At 41.5% G+C, this 18,282-nt stretch overlaps 1 protein-coding gene across 1 annotated transcript in view; it reads right to left on the bottom strand.

The window, feature by feature from the left end:
* The window catches only part of ints13 (integrator complex subunit 13), a 72,004-nt gene that overhangs the window by 26,956 nt on the left and 26,766 nt on the right, over positions 1-18,282 (bottom strand). The window contains exons 5-10 of the mRNA XM_078235254.1: positions 14,490-14,570; positions 13,883-13,973; positions 12,645-12,773; positions 7,884-7,968; positions 4,636-4,662; positions 1,176-1,265 (exon numbers count right to left, since the gene is read on the bottom strand). Of these exons, the coding sequence (XP_078091380.1) occupies positions 1,176-1,265; positions 4,636-4,662; positions 7,884-7,968; positions 12,645-12,773; positions 13,883-13,973; positions 14,490-14,570 (503 nt within the window). The remainder of the gene's footprint in view (positions 1-1,175; positions 1,266-4,635; positions 4,663-7,883; positions 7,969-12,644; positions 12,774-13,882; positions 13,974-14,489; positions 14,571-18,282) is intronic.

Below are 18,282 nucleotides of genomic sequence, written 5' to 3'. Positions count from 1 at the left end.
AGGCTGAATAGACTGGGACTTTTCTCTCTCTCGAGCATAGGAGGCTGAGGGGTGACCTTATAGAGGTCTATAAAATAATGAGGGGCATAGACAAAGTAGATAGTCAATATCTTTTCCCAAAGGTAGGGGAGTCTAAAACTAGAGGGCATAGGTTTAAGGTGAGAGGGGAGAGATACAAAAGTGTCCAGAGGGGCAATTGTTTCACACAGAGGGTGGTGAGTGTCTGGAACAAGCTGCCAGAGGTAGTAGTAGAGGCGGGTACAATTTTATCTTTTAAAAAGCATTTAGATAGTTACATGGGTACGATGGGTATAGAGGGATATGGGCGGCATGGACAAGTTGGGCCGAAGGGCCTGTTTCCATGCTGTAAACCTCTGACTCTAAATGATCACCATTATAATACCATAGGAGCAGAAGGAGAGCATTCAGCCCATCAAGTCTACTCCACCATTCAATGAGATTGTGACTGATCTGATATGGTAACCCTCAACTCCACTTTCCAGTCTTATCCCCATAACCCGCAATTCCTTTACTGATTAAAAATCTGTCTACCTCAGGCTTGAACATACTTAACCATCCAGCCTCTTCAGCCCTCTGCGGTAAAGAATTCCACAGATTCACTACCCTCAGAGAAAGAATTCTTCCTCATCTGTGTCTTAAATGGGTGATCCCCTTACTCTGATTATATCCACTGGTCCTAGACTCTCCCACAAGGGCAAACAACCTCTCAGAAAAACCACAATGAAGAGTCATCCAAAGAAACTGAACTTGATGAGGTGCATGAACCTGCACCTTCACAGTTTCCTGTTCCTTACAATGGTACAATCAGGGCATCAGATTAGCCCACTCTCAAGGGGTGGTCCTTCATTATATTTAAATGAGGTTTTGGCAGTGCTTTGAAATGAACTCCTCCTGCACAGATTTCCTGGAGTTCGGGGAGCTAGTCAGTAAAATGGAGGCGAGATTCAAGGGCACTTCATGGGAAGGTTTAACGTCAGGCATGTTGCAGGCTTTGTTCCGCAATAAGTATAGCACTTGGGGAACACTTTTATTCTAATTCAATAAATTGACCAAAATGAAACCCGTGGTTTGGGTACAAAGGAAATGGATTTAAATGGCAACAGTTGTGAGGCAATACAATTTCACCAGCTAGTTTAATCTTATTTCATACTCACCAACGTTATTGGTTCGTGGGGTACACCACTTCAATGTCACTGTATCTTTGACAGCACTGTCTCTATTGCTACTGCATAGATGTGGATCAACTGCAAGATAAAACCAAACAGAAGATAGTGTTTGGCTTGAACAAGTAAAATTGAAAACTTTTAGAACAAACTTAATCTTCTAGAAGAGACAAAGTGTCAAGAAAAAATGGAAAAGCAGATTCTAAAGTGAAACAATTAGTTCAATACTTGCAATAGTCATTTTCACTGAAGTTCATTCCAAACTGATGAGGATAATTTGGAGAATTACTGCAGCCAAAGCCAATTTCAGTCGCAGTTGAAATTAAGTGTTGTGGTACAGAACAGTCATAGCTTCAGCCAGGAGAACAATGCATGTGTTCCACAGCTCTCTCAATGGCTCCCATCAACTCTGTTCTGTAATTAGTGAACAGGAAGTGTGATTCAAGTGAACATGACCTGGACGTGCCTGTCCATTGTTACTCCATCTGGTGAGCCAGGAAACTCAGCCAAGTCATTGGGAATAAGAATACAAACCCATTCCTTTCCATTGAGAGCGAGCATTAAATGTTTTGTAGTTCTGACAAGCTAACATAAACCTTAACTCGTAACTTCCAAATAAAATCCACCTAAAGACAAAAAATACTTAAAAATTAATCACCATTCTGGTTGTGGTGCTGGCACTGAGTGCATATCACAGGGAGAAGCAATTTGGTCCATCACGCCTGGGGTGCTGTCTCTTTGAAAGAGCCTTCCCCTAAATCTATTCCCTCCGCCCTTTTCCCTCTCCTCTTTTGAGCTATTCTTTTTCAAATATTTATCCACTTCCATTTTAATACCATGATGAACTCTGTTACTGGCAGAGCATTTAATGTCCTGTAAAGAACTCTTTCCTAAACTCTCACTTCTGTTCTTCTAAAGATACTGCTGGATTTATGACCCCTGGTTCCTGACACTTCAAACAGAGGAAAGACTATTATGTAGAATGCTGACAGTTCGAGTGCCTCATTAAGCCTCTTCTCAAGTATCTCTTTTCTACTGAAAGGTGTTCGGTTTTCTTTCATTTCTCCTTCTAACTAAAGAGTCTCGTCTTTGGCTATCTTAACAAAACTCTGCTCCACCCTCTAACCAGCCTTGGCACCTCTGCCAAATGAAGATGCCCAGAGTAAAAAAAGTAAACAAGTTAAATAGATTATTTAAGGTTGATTCTAAAAATATGCAGATATTGATTCACGTGCTGTTCTACACACTGCTGCAAGAGACATTTGCAGACATACACAGCACTGACTCACTAATCTGGATAAATACCTTCCAACTCCTGTTGTCAATACTTTACTTGAGGGATACCATTCTGAAGTCTCTAGCGATTATTTGGAAGAAATTCTAAACCTGTTACATGAAACACTAAATTACACTACCAATTACCTTTCTTTCCCTTGAAGTGGTCACCTACAAATATCAGAAGAAGTGATATTAAGATTTTTTTCTAATAGGGAGAGAAAAATCAAGCAACAGAAATCCAAGCTTTTGCTGCAACTGTTTCAGTGCAGGCATTGGAAATCTAAACTCAACTCAGAAATGTAACAAGAATATCCACACACAATCTGGAGAGACTGAGCCATTTTCTGTTATGCAGATGCCAATAGAGGCAAGTCTGGATCGTGTGTTTTGATATTACTACAACCATGGAGACTGACTTTGAAAAAACATATATTTTGTACAATATATTAATCCTGCATCACTTGAATCTTCTGTTCAATTTGATTGCTAAAAGTTATTAAGTGCAGTAGTTCTCCCACAGGGAACGTTTTGCTACTGTGATTGGTCATTGCTTTCATTGTTACGGGAATAAAGGGAAAGAAAGGAAGCGGGCAGGAGAGTGGGACAAGCTGAGTAGCCTAAAACACAACAGGCCAAATGGCCACCTCCTGATCTGTAACCATTCTATGGTTCTATCTATAGGGGAAGAAAGACATCAAAAACAAATGAACTAACTGGCCTGGTGACTTGTGTTGATAGCATCATTTAAGGGCGAAATGTTAGCCTTTGGAAAACCCCCTGTTACTCTTCAAAGAATGCCATGGGATCTTTTTCTCCAGCTGAACAGGACATCAATTTAAACATCTCATCTAAAAGACAGCACCCATAACAAAACAGGCTGATATGAGACTGTTACCACTGAATGATGAGATTCTGATGCAACTGCAGATGAATACATTTGAGGTGGAAATAATACCTTCAATGTGTTTAAAATCATGTGCCATAATTTAGGCAGTAGTCACAATGGGAACTTAGAAATACAACCAGGGACTAATTTAAAATTTTAGACAGCAAACTGAAAACTCAAAATTGCATTGATTTAAAACTCGCAACTTCTTCAAAATGATCAGCAACACTGCTTAATTCAACTTTCCTAAGAATAGACAAATGCCAAAAGGAGTGCCTTCTCTGCCCATTCCTCCCCCACACACTCCAATGTTCCTTATTACTATCCCAATACATTCAGCTAACTGGCCACATTGGTGGAAACCTAGGGTCTGTTCTCTTGGTAGTAAGAGGTTTATGGCCCAGTGAGGTTAAAAAGAACAAACCGCATCACATTCTGCTTTTAATAAAAGTTTTTTGAACATCTGAATGATAGATGCTCTAAACTTAAATCACAAAGGTGTCATATTTAGAACAAATGCTGTGCCAACTCTGCATCTTGTATTCTACAGCCGTAGACCAGAGTTTAAACAGAGGGATTTTGAATTAGATTTCTGTGATGGGGGAAGTTTCAATTAGAGGTCTGATGGCGAACTAAAATGCAGAGTAGGATCCCACCTAGGGCGGCACGGTAGCACAGTAGGGCGGCACGGTAGCACAGTAGGGCGGCACGGTAGCACAGTGGTTAGCACTGCTGCTTCACAGCTCCAGGGTCCCGGGTTCGATTCCCGGCTCGGGTCACTGTCTGTGTGGAGTTTGCACATTCTCCTCGTGTCTGCGTGGGTTTCCTCCGGGTGCTCCGGTTTCCTCCCACAGTCCAAAGATGTGCGGGTTAGGTTGATTGGCCAGGTTAAAAATTGCCCCTTAGAGTAGTGGGATTAGTGGGTAAATATGTGGGGGTAGGGCCTGGGTGGGATTGTGGTCGGTGCAGACTCGATGGGCCGAATGGCCTCCTTCTGCACTGTAGGGTTTCTATGATTTCTATGATTTCAACAGGCTGGTCAATTACTGGGGCACAAAGCTCACACACCCGTAGTGACTTGATCGAGATTGCCTTTAACGACAATCCACAGCTCAATTCGAAATATTATTTTCTGTTTAAGGATTTTCAATTTGTCAGATGCCCTTTTTAGCAGTCTGATTGTTATTGTACCCTCTAACAGTGGTGGATAATCTGGCACAATATCAAAAATGATCTACATAGTTATTCTAACACATACTAATACAATGATAATAAAATTAGACATACATGTCATTGGTGCCATGTTCTTGCCTTCTGTGGAAAAAAATTAAAAACGTCAGCCTTCAGAAAGATAAATGCTGTAGATGATACAATCTGTACTTCAGTAAGTCACAAATACCTCCTTTTTTGGACTGGGTATTTACTTATTTTCTCCCAATTGGGTTCTCAGGAAGAAGTTTAAGAAATGATAATACATACACTCATGCAATGAAGCTACTGTTTGAGTTTTACTGTCTGTAGAAGTGAATCAAGGACATGCAATGGCATAATACCGAGCACAATCTCAGGTGTTTGAAACTTTACAGTAATAAAGTACTTCTGAAGAGGAGTTACTGCTGTAATGTAGGAAACACAGCCGCCAATATGCATGCTGCACAGTCCCGCATATATTAAAGGGAGAACGATCTCCATAAACTTGAACCCATCCAAGAAACTGCTGCCTGTAACCTAACTTGCACTTCAGTTGCTATCATGGTCTATGGTCTTGACATAGTGGCTCCTGATACAGGGTTGTAATAATGAGTACTCAAATTGGGAGGATGCGACTAGTGGTGTCCCGCAAGGATCTGTCTTGGGGCCTCAATTATTTACAATATTCATTAACGAGTTGGATAATGGCATAAAAATGCAAATTTGCAGAAGACAAAATTGGGCAGCATTGCAGATAGTGCCAAGGTCAGTATAAAATTACAACAAGATATTGATAGATTGGGTGAAAGGGACAAGCTGTGGCAAATGAAATTTAATATAAACAAGTGTTAGGTTATCCATTTCAGATCAAAAAAGGATAGATCAGGGTATTTATTTTAAAAGGCACAAAGTTAAATTCACTAAATGTCCAACATGATTGGGGGTTCAGGTGCACAGCTCCTTAAAATGCCACAAACAGGTGCAGAAAAGAGTCAGGAGGGCAACAGAATGCTGGCCTTCATATCTATAGTGATGTAAATGTTATGCTGCAGTTGTACAAAACCCTAGTTAGTTAGACCCCACTTAGAGTACTGCGAGCAGGTATGGGCACCACACCTTAGGAAAGATGTTTTGGCCCTGGAGGAAGTTCAACACAGGTTTACAAGAATGATACCTGGACTTCAGGGGTTAAGTTACAAGGAGAGATTAGACAAATTAGGCCTTTATTTTCTTGAATTCAGAAGGTTGAGGAGTGATCTGATAGAAGTCTACAAAACATTTACAGGGAAGGGTAGGGTGAAAAAGGATAAACTGTTTCCACTAGTTGAAAGTTCTAGAACCTGGGGCCATAATCTAAAAATTAGGGCCTAGCTGTTCGGGAGAGATGTTAGAAACACGCAGAGATGGAGATTTAGAACCATCTTCCTCAAACAGCGGTGGATGCCGGTTCAATTGTTCAGTTTAAGTCTGAGATAGAGACATTTATATTGAGCAGGGGTATCAAGGGATATGGGCCTGGGGCAGGAGTTAGACCACAGATAAGCCATGATCTTATTGAATGGCAGAGAAGGCTCGAGGGGCTGAATTGCCTACTCCTGTTCCTATCTAACACCTCAATTTTAAATTTGCATTCTTATATTCAAATCCTTTCACGGCCTCACCCTTTCCCATCCCTCTAGCCTCTTCCAGCCTGACAAACCTTCATCTTTGCGTTCCTCCAACCCAAACTACTTTTGGCATCCTCGTCATTTCCTTCGTCCAGCTTTAGTGGATGCGCAGTCAGCTGCCTAGACCCTATGGTTTGCAATCCCCTCCCTAAACCCCTCTACTGTCTTTCCTCCTTTAAGATCTTTATTCAGTTTATTTATTAGTGTCACAAGTAAAAGTTAGCTCTTTGACCAAGCTTTTGATCACCTGTCCTAATATCTTATATGGCTCAATGCCAACTTTTCATTGATAACACTTGTGTGAAGAGCCATGATACACTTGACTAGTTAGCAGGGTTATAAATGTAAAATGCTTATACAGTTTGAAAACAAAGGGAGTGCAGAACTTCCTAATTAGCCAGAAATCTCAGATCACAAGGTCATGAGAAATAGGAACAGGAGAAGGGCCATCAAGCCTGCTCCACCAATATGATCGTGGCTGATCTGATTGTGGCCTTGACGCCATTTTCTTGTCTCGCCATATCCATGACTCCCTTGTTAATCAAAACCTATTGAACTCGGTCTTAAATATAATAAACCCAGACACTGCTGCACTCTGTGGTGGAGAATTCTAAAGACTAATATCCCTCAGAGAAGAAAATCCTTCTCATTTAGGGCAGTACGGTGGCACCGTGATTAGGACCCAGGTTCGATTCCAGCCTTGGGTGACTGCCTATCTGGAGTTTGCACGCTCTCCCCGTGTCTGCGTGGGTTTCCTCCTGGTGCTCCAGTTTCCTCCCACACTCCAAAGATATGCAGGTTAGGTCAATGAGTCGTGATAAATGAGCAGGGTTACGGGAATAGGGTGGGGGTGGGTGGGAATGCTCTTTCGGAGAGTCGATGCAGGTTCAATGGGCCGAATGGCCTCCTTCTGCACAGTAGGAGTTCTATGATTATATTGCAATGTTCAGCAGGGGACCTCTTACTTTTAAACTGTGTCCCTTAACTCTAAATTCCCAAAGAAAACATCCTCTTAGCATTTACCTGTCAAGTCCCCTCATATTTCAATAAGATCACCTCTCAATTTTCTAAATTCCAACAAGTATAGGCTTAACCTGCTCAACCTTTCCTCACAAGGTTACAAATCATGTAGCCAGAGAAGCCAAAACGAGTTGCAAGGAAAAAACATTTATTTTTTCATCTCCCTATTCCTCCCCAATTCATGAGTGGACTATCACACTAGCAAACCTTTCTTTACATCAAGTTTTCCTCTGAAGCCTTGTGAAGCATTTGACAACATAAAGCTGGAGGTGACTGCAGACATAGAGGGGTTAGGCCGGAGAGGAATTTGAAAAGAATGGTGAAATTTTAATAACTGAGACACTGCCAGAACAGCTGTCAACATCGGTTATAGTTGTTTTGCAAGCACAGGGGTGACAGGTGAACTGGAATTAGGATTCAGGCAGCAGAGTTTTATACAAGCTCAAGTTTATGGAGAGTACAGGTTTGGGGCCGGTCAGGAGAGCACTGGAATTTAGTCCCTAATTCGCAAGAAGAGTTTGGCTGAGAAGTGTTTTTGAAATAATTGAAGAAGAGGGTTAATTTGCTTTGTTTTTGTTCCAAGCACTTAACAATTTTATAGAACTTGATGACACTTATGCCAAGTATTGACGAGATTAAGTCAAAACTGCTACTTACCATTTCTCAGTAATTCAGTATGAGCATCTTTCTGATGGAGAAGCTCTACATCATAGTTTGCAGAAGTGTTTGCGTGTTGCTCTTCCTTTAAATAAAGGACAGTCAGAATGTAAACGCAATATGCCCTTGTCTGTAGTCAATGAACAGATATTATAACTAAGCAGTGAAGCAACCACAGTTGCAAAATCCCTCTTTGAATTGCTCCTATCGTTTGGGGCCATTAATTTGGGCCAATTTTGACTTCAATAAAAGCATTTTTTTTTAAAAATCATCAGAAAAAAGTTTTTAAAATCCATTTGATGTTCAGTGTCTAGTTTACTTGTAAAACATGGCACCTCATGGTTCAGCAGTAATATGTCAGAGCACATGACATTTAGCACTATTTAACCCTTGAACCCTATTGCACAAATAGGCCTGAACACCAACATCACGTTAGCTTTTTTCTGCAGGTGAATATGCAAAAAGAACGTTCCTCATCTTTAGCTGAAAGTTCACTAAGATTTCCGTTTTATATTTAGACATCTTTTCCCAGTATTGTTATCTCAGATGTTTCCCAGGATGTATCCTTGACCCCCCCCCCGCCTCCCCTCCTATTTCTTATCTATGTTCTGCCCCTCTGTGACAATACCCAGAGCTACATGTGTTTCTACTTGTACGCTGACAATACCCAGCTCTACCTCACCAACACCATCACCAGTCAACACTCAGTCACTAAATTGTCAGACTGCTTGCCCAACATCCTCCAATTAAATACTGGGAAGACTGGAGGCATTTTCAGTTCAAACTAACAACTCAGCTCCCCAGCTACCTCCTCCATCCCTCCACACGTTGAGCTAGACTGTTGGGAAACTTTTCATGCCATATTTGAGCCCAACAGCCACATATCTAGGTCATCACTAAGACCACATATTTCCACCTCTGTCACATCACTCAACTCTGCCCACTTCAGCTCATCTGATGCTGAAACACTCATTTTGTGCCTTTGTTACTTCTAGATATGTTTATTCTAATACATTCCTTGCCAGCCTCCAATATTCCAACCTCTATAAACATGAGGTTACCCAAAATTCTGCTACTCATGTTTGAGATCACACCAAGTCCCATTAACCCACCATCTGAACTCTCTGGCCTATATTGGCTCACAGTCCAAGCATGCCTCCACTTTAAAATTGACATCCCTGTTTTCAAACCGCTCCATGAGATCTTTCCTCTATCTTGCAAAACTGCAAATTAAACTCAGAGGATTTCTAAGAATAGTACTGATGTAAATATCACTGTGCATAGCTAATGATATCGGCCTATAGGATGCAAGAGTTTTGAATTTGCTAAAGCACTTTGCAACTTTCAAAAAAGTTATTCTGTTTAATTCATTCATGGGACTTGTGCGTCGCTGGCTGGCCAGCATTTATTGCCCATGTCTAGTTGCCCGAGGGCAGTTGAGAGTCAACCACATTGCTGTGGTTCTGGAGTCACAGGTAGGCCAGACCAGGTAAGGACAGCAGACTTCCTTTCCTATTGGACATTAGTGACCCAGATGGGTTTTCCAAAAGTCAACAATGGTTTCATGGCCATCAGTAGATTCTTAATTCCAGGTATTTTTGAATCAAATTCCACCACCTGCCGCGGGTACCCGGAACATTAGCTGAGTTTCTGGAAATCACGTAGTGGTATTATTGCTAGAATCAACTGTCCTCTCTCTTAGCTGAATGAATTTGTAGATTTTGAGGAGACATTTTAGAATACATACCCATCCAAGACTTTAGGCACATACAGAAGCTAAAACAATTTTAGTTTATAATAAGCTGATCCGGATTTGTGTGCAAGTGATAACATAGCCATTCGGATTTCAAGCTAATTTCCAGTTTTCATTCTTAAAATATAGCAATCAATCACCATTACTTGGTTCTATTTCACTGCAGGTTTGGTACAAGTATTGATAGAGGTGACCAAATGGTCCTTTTTCATTCTTCTACAGAAACATAGGAATCACCAATTGTAGCATTTGTCTTATGAATGTCTCCACAATTTCTTGCTCCTCTACCTTACCCAGAAGGTTATTCCAGGTATTAATCACTCACCTGAAACTTTTCCTGACATCAGTTTTGACTGAGTGGGCCATTGCTACCAACAGAAAAACTGAGCCCCAGTTAATTCCAGGCGGGAATGGGCTGACGGATAGAACTTGCCTCCTGGCTAATTAGGCTCATTATTGAGCCCTTTAAAAGCCATTATCCATGATCCCACTGGGATTTCGTGGTGGCTCAGGGATTCTCCCAAACTCGCGCAGATCTGTTGTGTTTGCCAGCAGCCTTCAGGGGGTTCCCTCCTTCAAAGACACCAAGTGTTCGATTCAGGAAGGCGGCATTGGGAAGTGGGGTGTCTGCCCCTCACCACGACCCCAATACACCCACACTCACCTGCCTCCAGTAAAGATTCCTGGTGAAGGCCTCACTGAATTACCAGTAGTAGTCACCTCTCCCACCGGCCACCAGCTCTCAGGGGTGGGACTTTCACCTTACTGGGGATTTAATCTTGTGGGAGGTCTGATGCTGCCCACTTAACTGCCTGATTGCAATTAAATAGCTTCAGGCCGCCCTTGAAGAGGTGACACGGGTTTCCCATTGGTTCTCTAACTGGTGGACTGAACCTGCATCACCTACACTAAATTCACCCATGTCTTTGTCCTTCACTTGTGGCCTAACTTTGATATTGCTCCCATTAAACTTTTGCTTATTATTATTTAGTTTTTTTTCCTGGGTGTTATTGGGAAGACCAGTATTAACTGCCCACTTCTAGTTGCCCTAAAAAGATAGCAGTAGGCATCTTCTTGAACCATCACAATTGGTGCTTTTATCAGTTGACACAACTGAATGACTTGTCAGGCTCCTTCAGAGGGAGTTAACAACATCATGAGACAGGAGTGCTTGGGAAATGAAGGCAGATTTCCTTCCCGAAAGTACATTGATTTGGATTTCTACAACCACGTGACAGCTTGATGGTCACTTTTACTGACACCAGCTTTTAACACCAGATGTTTTGAACAGAATTAATCCCCAAATTGTCATGATGAGGTTTGAATTAAGAGTCCTCTATGATTAGTTTAGTAGCAATACCATGTCTTCCACCTGATGTCAATGATTTGCCTCATAGCCTACACGTCATCCTCACACCATCCTTATTAGCTTGGATAATCAGTGAGGGAAGGCCGAACATGGTACTCATGATTGTCCTCACCAGCAGCTCACTGCATATGCTCAGCAAGACTCTGAGCTAGCAGCAAAGCTTGGCTTTGGTAACATATCACGTGTCAATGTGTTATTCCCGGTATTGAACTGCACTGAAATTCATCAGCTATAATTTTGCATACATACAAATTATGCGTGGATTCTCCTGCAGCTCCTCAGCTGGTCACTAAACATAATTTGCAAACCCAACAAAACTGCATCAAGTCCCGGAACTCTAATACAAACGCTAATACAAAAGCTAATACAAAAGCAAAACACTGCAGATGCGGGAAATCCAAAATAATATGTTCTGATGAAAAATCGTTGATCTGAAATGTTTCCTTCCCTCTTCCTTCCTCCACAGGTGAAGCCTGAACTGGAGTGTTTCCACCATTTACTGTGCTTATCATTAAATTCTAATAATTCATGTAGATTACAAACATTTACTAAGATTCTTAAATTCCTTTTTATATGCATTTATCTGCATTATTCATTGATTGCACCCTTCCTTCTGGGACAACAGAATGGTGATGTAAGTGAGTCAATTTCCCTTTCCCACTTAAAACTACAGAGCATGATCAACCATGCCACCTTGTGGCAGCATTGCACCAGTTGCCTTGATAGCATCTCCAACCAAACTTGGGATTACTGGCACAACTTGATCCAGTAAAACCCTCAACATATTAACAGTGCAAAGTTGCCACAACACACTGACACACTCATTGTATTCAGAATAGTACAATCTAGAAACTTTGAACTTTATAAATAACTATCTGCGCTGTTAAAATGCTACTTCAAAAAAAAAATCTAGGAACATTAGGGCCGGAATGTTACGGCCGTTCAGGCCAGCAGGATTTTCCCCATCCCATTGCAGTGAACGGGGATTTGGCTGGGCGCCGAATTCTCCGACCTTGCTGCAGCGGAAGCGTGGCGTGAATGGCCGGTAAAATCGTGCTCTGGGTCTATTTTGAAAACATTTTAATAAAGAACTACCTCCCCCACATGAACCCCCACCTCCCCCATAATCCCAGTGTGTAGAAAGCGTTCAACAATGAACAAATTGCAGCAGGTACATTATCATTGCATGCTACACAAATACAATACAGGGTAGAGACATAGAAACACGTATAATGGAAAGAACAATACGGATGTAAGGGAGCAATTTTCGTGACATTATCATACAGAGGATCATAAGGTAATGTTACAAGAGCAAACAGTTTGAGAGTGACTGCAAAATTGAAACGGAAAACTATTCAACCAAAAAAAATGATTATATTGCACACTGCCACGTGTTACATGCAATATAACCTATCGATCAGTTTTCATGATCTAATGTTCTATTTTAAATACAAATTTACTAACCTGTTCACTGACACTGAATGTAGGCTAGCAAACAGAAGTATGATGTGGAGAGAAAATAATTTGAAAATTACTTTGAAAAATGTTAATTATCACAAACTGAAAATAAGAAATAAAAAACAATTAGATGCTGCACTCTACTTAAAAAAAAATAGTTCATTTGAGGGAATAGACGCACCTTCATGGGTATGTTAGTAATAGTAGTGGAGGCCAGGTCAAAGTGTTGCTGGACAAGGGTGGTGAGTTTTGCAGGCAGCTGCCTTCCTGCCCGGACACTGTGCACTTCACTTGTTAGAGCGAAAGAGACCTGTAGGAAACAATTTGGTCACCGACCGATGACTTTTTATTAGACACTAGCGCAGTATTAATATCGCTGTCACAAAAACAGATTCAGTGTATACACCATTTAAGATGCATCATAGCAAATTTGTTCTTAACAAAATTAAGCTGTATATTCAATGGGAGAATTTTAAAAATCATTTGCATTTATTTATCAGCTTTAATGTAATAAAAAGCCCCGAGAGTGCATGGTACAAGAGTTATTGTACAGACGTTGAACTAAAGAGGAAATATGAGGACAGATGGCTACTAGTTTGGTCAAAGGGGAGCACCTTAAAAAGCAGAGAAAAGGATGGAGAAGCTCAGGGAAGAAATTCCAGAGCTTAGGGGCTAGGATTTGAAGATTTCCTTTCATTGAGGTCAACAGAAGGAAAAATCAGCAAGTATAATAGACAGCCAATTCACTATCAACCACCTTATACCAATTAGCCAAACTTAAAATGCTCCCAATATTTTTGAAGCACTCCCTCAAACAAACCAAACTTGGAGGGAAATGTAGCTTCCAGTTTTCTCCTGGGAAAGTCTTCTGAAACTGCAGAGCCCCCGAGAACACGTTATGAATGCTGCATTCTGCTTCGCGTTACTGTGACACTAATAAATCTCTCACACCCCTCAATTCTATAAGATTCAAGCTGCAGTTACACCGCAGGATTTGAGACAGGCAGCCATCAGTCATGAGGCGGGTGCCATTCACAGCTACGAAAAGCTGAGTTTGTCACAGACTGAACAATACCCAAGGGGTCTGTGCAAACATTACCATCCACACAAATAGAGCTCCGTGCCCTGTTGTGCTGTCTCAAGAACAGGAATGCTTGCTTTCTCAAAACACTGAAGCAAGACTCCACCCTGTTTCAGAGAGTGTAACAGACCATGTATTGACAAGCTCAAGTGGCCTTAAACACCTTCCCAAAGCTGGTCTCACATTGCTGCACTTTAGTGTCCAATTATCTTTGGTACATCATTAAAATATGTAGTCATTCAAAGAAGCGACAACTTTTACCCCAATAGTCCAGAATTTAAGTGGCACTAAAGTGTGATGGTGTCACATATTCGAAATATTGAGAGAAAATTACTTACATCTTTCCTTGGACGGTCAGAAACTAGGCTGTCTTCACCCGCTGTGTAGGTGTGAATTAAGACCAGTTCACAATGCTGGATTTGCATCAGGCTGAAAGGAATGGAAAGAATAATTATTTAGCAAACCACCTGTTCAAAGCAAATAACCACACATATCTATTCTCAAATTTAGTTACTGTAAACTAGTAGGTAGGTTGTCTATCACATTTCTCACTGAAATAATAAGAAACCTTTTGGCTTATTCATCCTTCTGCTTGATAAATAAGAATTAAATATTTTAAAAACAAGTTATTTTCATTTCAATAAAATAATCCAAGCTAAGCAGTTAAGTCGATCTTTAAGAAGACATAGCAATACAAAAGAATCGCTCTCTGTTTTCTGTGTTGCAGGTGAAATCTTTCAAAGCTGCCACAAACAGACCTCTGGACCAGCTTCAAGAGGAAAATGGTCACTTTGAAACAACTCTCATGTCACTGAAGGTGGGCCAATTTGCAGATGATACCCATCAAAAATGAAAAGACTCAGGAACCATTTTGTAAATACAACAGACAGGTCTAAAAGCTAAACAAAGTACGTTCGCTGCATTGAAGAACGGGCTCAAACTTACTTATCCGAACTAGCTGCTAACTTGTTGTGCTCATGGATTGTCTCCTGGACACAGTCTTCTAACATTCGCACATGGCTGTCACTGCAAGGCAAATTTACCAAAATAGAAAGGAATCAGAACAAAATAGTCAAAAGTAGCACAGAGTTTAGAATAGAAAGAGAGAGACTGCTCGTGTAAAAATCATTAGCTAAAACCTTAAAGCAATCTTATTAATCAACAGAATTTGGTCCATTATCAGCAACACATCCCAAATCCAATAAATAAAACTACAGAAAAGCGGTTTAATTATTCTATTATGTAATACTGATCAAATGTTTTCAGGTTTAGATCCATAGAGTTGTGTTCTTAATAGCATCAGCTACACCTGCATCTCCAAAAGTGACAATGAAAACAGCTCACTAATTGTATAATAGCTTTGACATAGAGAAATGTCCTAAAGCTTTTCAGAGCTGTAGTCAGAAAAAATTGGTGCTGCATAGCGGCACGGTAGCACAGTGGTTAGCACTGCTGCTTCACAGCTCCAGGGACCGGTGTTCGATTCCCGGCTTGGGTCACCGTGTGTGTGGAGTTTGCACATTCTCCGTGTCTGCGTGGGTTTCCTCCGGGTGCTCCGGTTTCCTCCCACAGTCCAAAGATGTGCGGGTTAGGTTGATTGGCCATGCTAAATTGCCCCTTAGTGTCCTGAGATGCGTAGGTTAGAGGGATGAGTGGGTAAATATGTAGGGATATGGGGGTAGGGCCTGGGTGGAATTGTGGTCGGTGCAGACTCGATGGGCCAGATGGCCTCTTTCTGCGCTGTAGGGTTTCTATGTTTCAAAGATATTAAAAGCTTGGCTAAGTGTTAAATGTATTCAAGCCAGGTGGTGAAGTATGAAACAAGACACAGATCTTTTATTTTATGGTAGGTTTATTCACATGATGCCACATTACTGATCTCTATCTCCTAACTACCTGCCCATTATCCAACTTTCACTCCATTTTCTTTTAAAATGCCCAAAATAAACTAGGTAAGAAGTCTCACAACACCAGGTTAAAGTCCAACAGGTTTATCTGGTAGCACGAGCTTTCAGAGTGCTGCTCCTTCATCAGGTGAGTGATGGGGCACTGCGGCAAAAGATGAAATTTTAAGGAAACTTATCTGTTCAAATTAAAGTGTTGTCTCGGAGGCTGATGATGCACTCTAGCACACACCCACAAGCTTTGTCAAAGGGTTAAGTTTTAGTAAGGTTTGAAAGGAAATGTTTTCCCTACACTTCCCTATCTTTCTCGCTTGCACTCCAGCTTGTGTGATGCCTGCTGGCTGTGGAACACATTAGCTACATTTTGCTAGATCAAACGGAGATACTAGCTAGATGAATGGCATTGAAGTGCATGTAGACAACATCCACAGCCCTTCCTTCATCAAACATTTTTATCACCTCCTCAAAAAACGCAATTAAATTAGTGAGACATGACCTCCCTTGTACAAAACCATGCTGTCTGTCGCTAACAAGACCGTCCAGTTCCAAATGTGTATAGATCCTATCTCTAAGAATCTGCTCCAACAGTTTCCCTATCACTGATGTCAAGCTCATTGGCCTACAATTACCCGGGTTATCCTTGCTACCCTTCTTAAATAACGGGACAATATTGGCTATCCTCCAATCCTCTGGACCTCACCAGTGGCCAACGAGGAAACAAAGATTTCTGTTAGAGGCCCAGCAATTTCATCTCTTGTCTCCCTCAGTAATCTGGGATAGATGCCATCTGGCCCTGGGGATTTATCTACCTTGATGCTTTTTAATTGAAGTTACTGTGAAAATCACCTAGTTGCCACACTCCAGTATCTGTTCGGGTATACGGAGGGAGAATTTAGCATGGCTAATGCATCTAACCAGCACATCTGTGGGAGTAAACTGGAGCACCCGAAGGAAACCCACGCACACACGGGGAGAATGTGCAAACTCCACATAGACAGTGATCGAAGCTGGTAATTGAACATGGGTGCCTGGCGCTGTGAGGTAGCAGTGCTAACCACTGGGCCGACGTGCAAGTTGTGGGGCTGGAGGAAATTAGAGACAATGGGTCAACAGGGCTTGCTGCTGGTTAAGACATGACGGCAGAGCTGTGACTGACCTCAGACTAATGAAGGGAGGGAAAGCTGCCAGGGGAGCAATGGAACAGTCAGGTCTAAAGAGAATAAAGAGGCTTTCAGCAGCAGACGAGTTACGACAGGTGCAAAGTTAGATGATATCAGGGAGGTGTGGAAGGTGATCTTAGACATCCCACAAATACGAGTCAAGAAACTCACCCTAGGGTCAAATTCGACACTAAGGTTGCAAACAGACTGTTTTAGTTTTAAGACTATTGCCAGGGAGAGGGATGGAGACAGTAGCTAGGGAAATGAGTTTGGAACTAGGACCAAAATACAATGGCTTCAGTCTTCCCAATATTTAATTGGAGGAAATTATTGCTCATCCAGTTCTGGACATCAGATAAGCAGTCTGATAAATTAACTGAGAGATGATGGCGATGTAGAGCTGGGCGTTGCTTGCGTCAATGTGAAAACGAACACTGTGCTTTCAGATGGTGTCCCTGAGATATGGTTTGTAGGTAAGAAATTGAAGGACAAGGATAAATCAAAGATAGAGACACCACGGGTTAACAAGCGAGAACAAAAAGAGAAGTCATTGCAAGTGATAACCTGGCTATGATTAAGTATACAAAAATAGAACCAGGTGAGCGTAGTCACAGCCAGTTGGCTGGTAGTGGGGATGTGTTGGAGCAGGATGTGTAGTCATCTACAGTATGGGTTGCAGACAAGTTAAGGAAGAGGAAAAGGGAACGATTACCTTTGTCACAATCACACAGGATGGTATTTGTGACATAAATTGAAACCTGATTGGAAGGATTTAAACTTGGATTTCTGGAAAAGATCAGCATGGATTAAGGAGTCAACAACACGTTCAGATTTGGACAGGGAGATGCAGACATAATGGTAACATCACCGAAATAGTAATCCAAAAGCCCAGGCTCTTCCTGTGAGGGTTTGGGTTCAAATCCCACCACAGCAGTTAGTGAACTTTGAATTCAGTCCATAACAAATCTGCAATTGAAAGCTGGTCTCAGTAATGAGCAGCCTGGGAATGGAGGGATACAAACGATTGGTCTAGTTGGGCCAAGGAGCGGCACAGGCTTGGAGGGCCGAAGGGCCTGTTTCCTGTGCTGTACTGTTCTTTGTTCTTAATGGTGACCACAAAACTATCATTGAGTCTATTTGGTTCACTAATGCCCATTTGGGATGGAAATCAGCCATCCTTACCTGGCCTGGCCTACATGTGACTCCAGACCCACAGCAATGTGAATGGTTATTAACTGTCCTCTGAAATAGTGTGGTAAGCCACTCAGGTCAAGAGGAATTAGGGAGGGGCAACAAATGCTGGCCTTGCCAATGACACCCACATCCCATGAAAGAACAATAAAAATCAGTGAGGCCAAGAGTTGATGCTTTGAGGTGGTGGTGATGGCAGTAGATTGAAAACACTGCCAGTGCAAAAAGGGAGAGTCAGGAGAAAATAAATCTGGATTCAACACAGTTTTGATAAAGATGCTGACTTTTGCACCCAGAACACAACACAACCTATCTGAATATTGGCATATTTTTATCTAAATTGACATGCACATAATTCAAGCAGTTTTTTAAAACATTGAGTTATGATCTAAAGATTATTCTAACCCATAAAATAAGCCATCACCACCAATGAAACTAGCCCACAACTGCACAACCATGACCATCAAATACAGCTAAATTACA

Source organism: Mustelus asterias, chromosome 19, assembly GCF_964213995.1.
Source record: "Mustelus asterias chromosome 19, sMusAst1.hap1.1, whole genome shotgun sequence".
NCBI classification, from domain to species: domain Eukaryota; kingdom Metazoa; phylum Chordata; class Chondrichthyes; order Carcharhiniformes; family Triakidae; genus Mustelus; species Mustelus asterias.
Note: the sequence above shows the minus strand (reverse complement) of the source record. Positions and strands in the feature narration are given on the sequence as shown.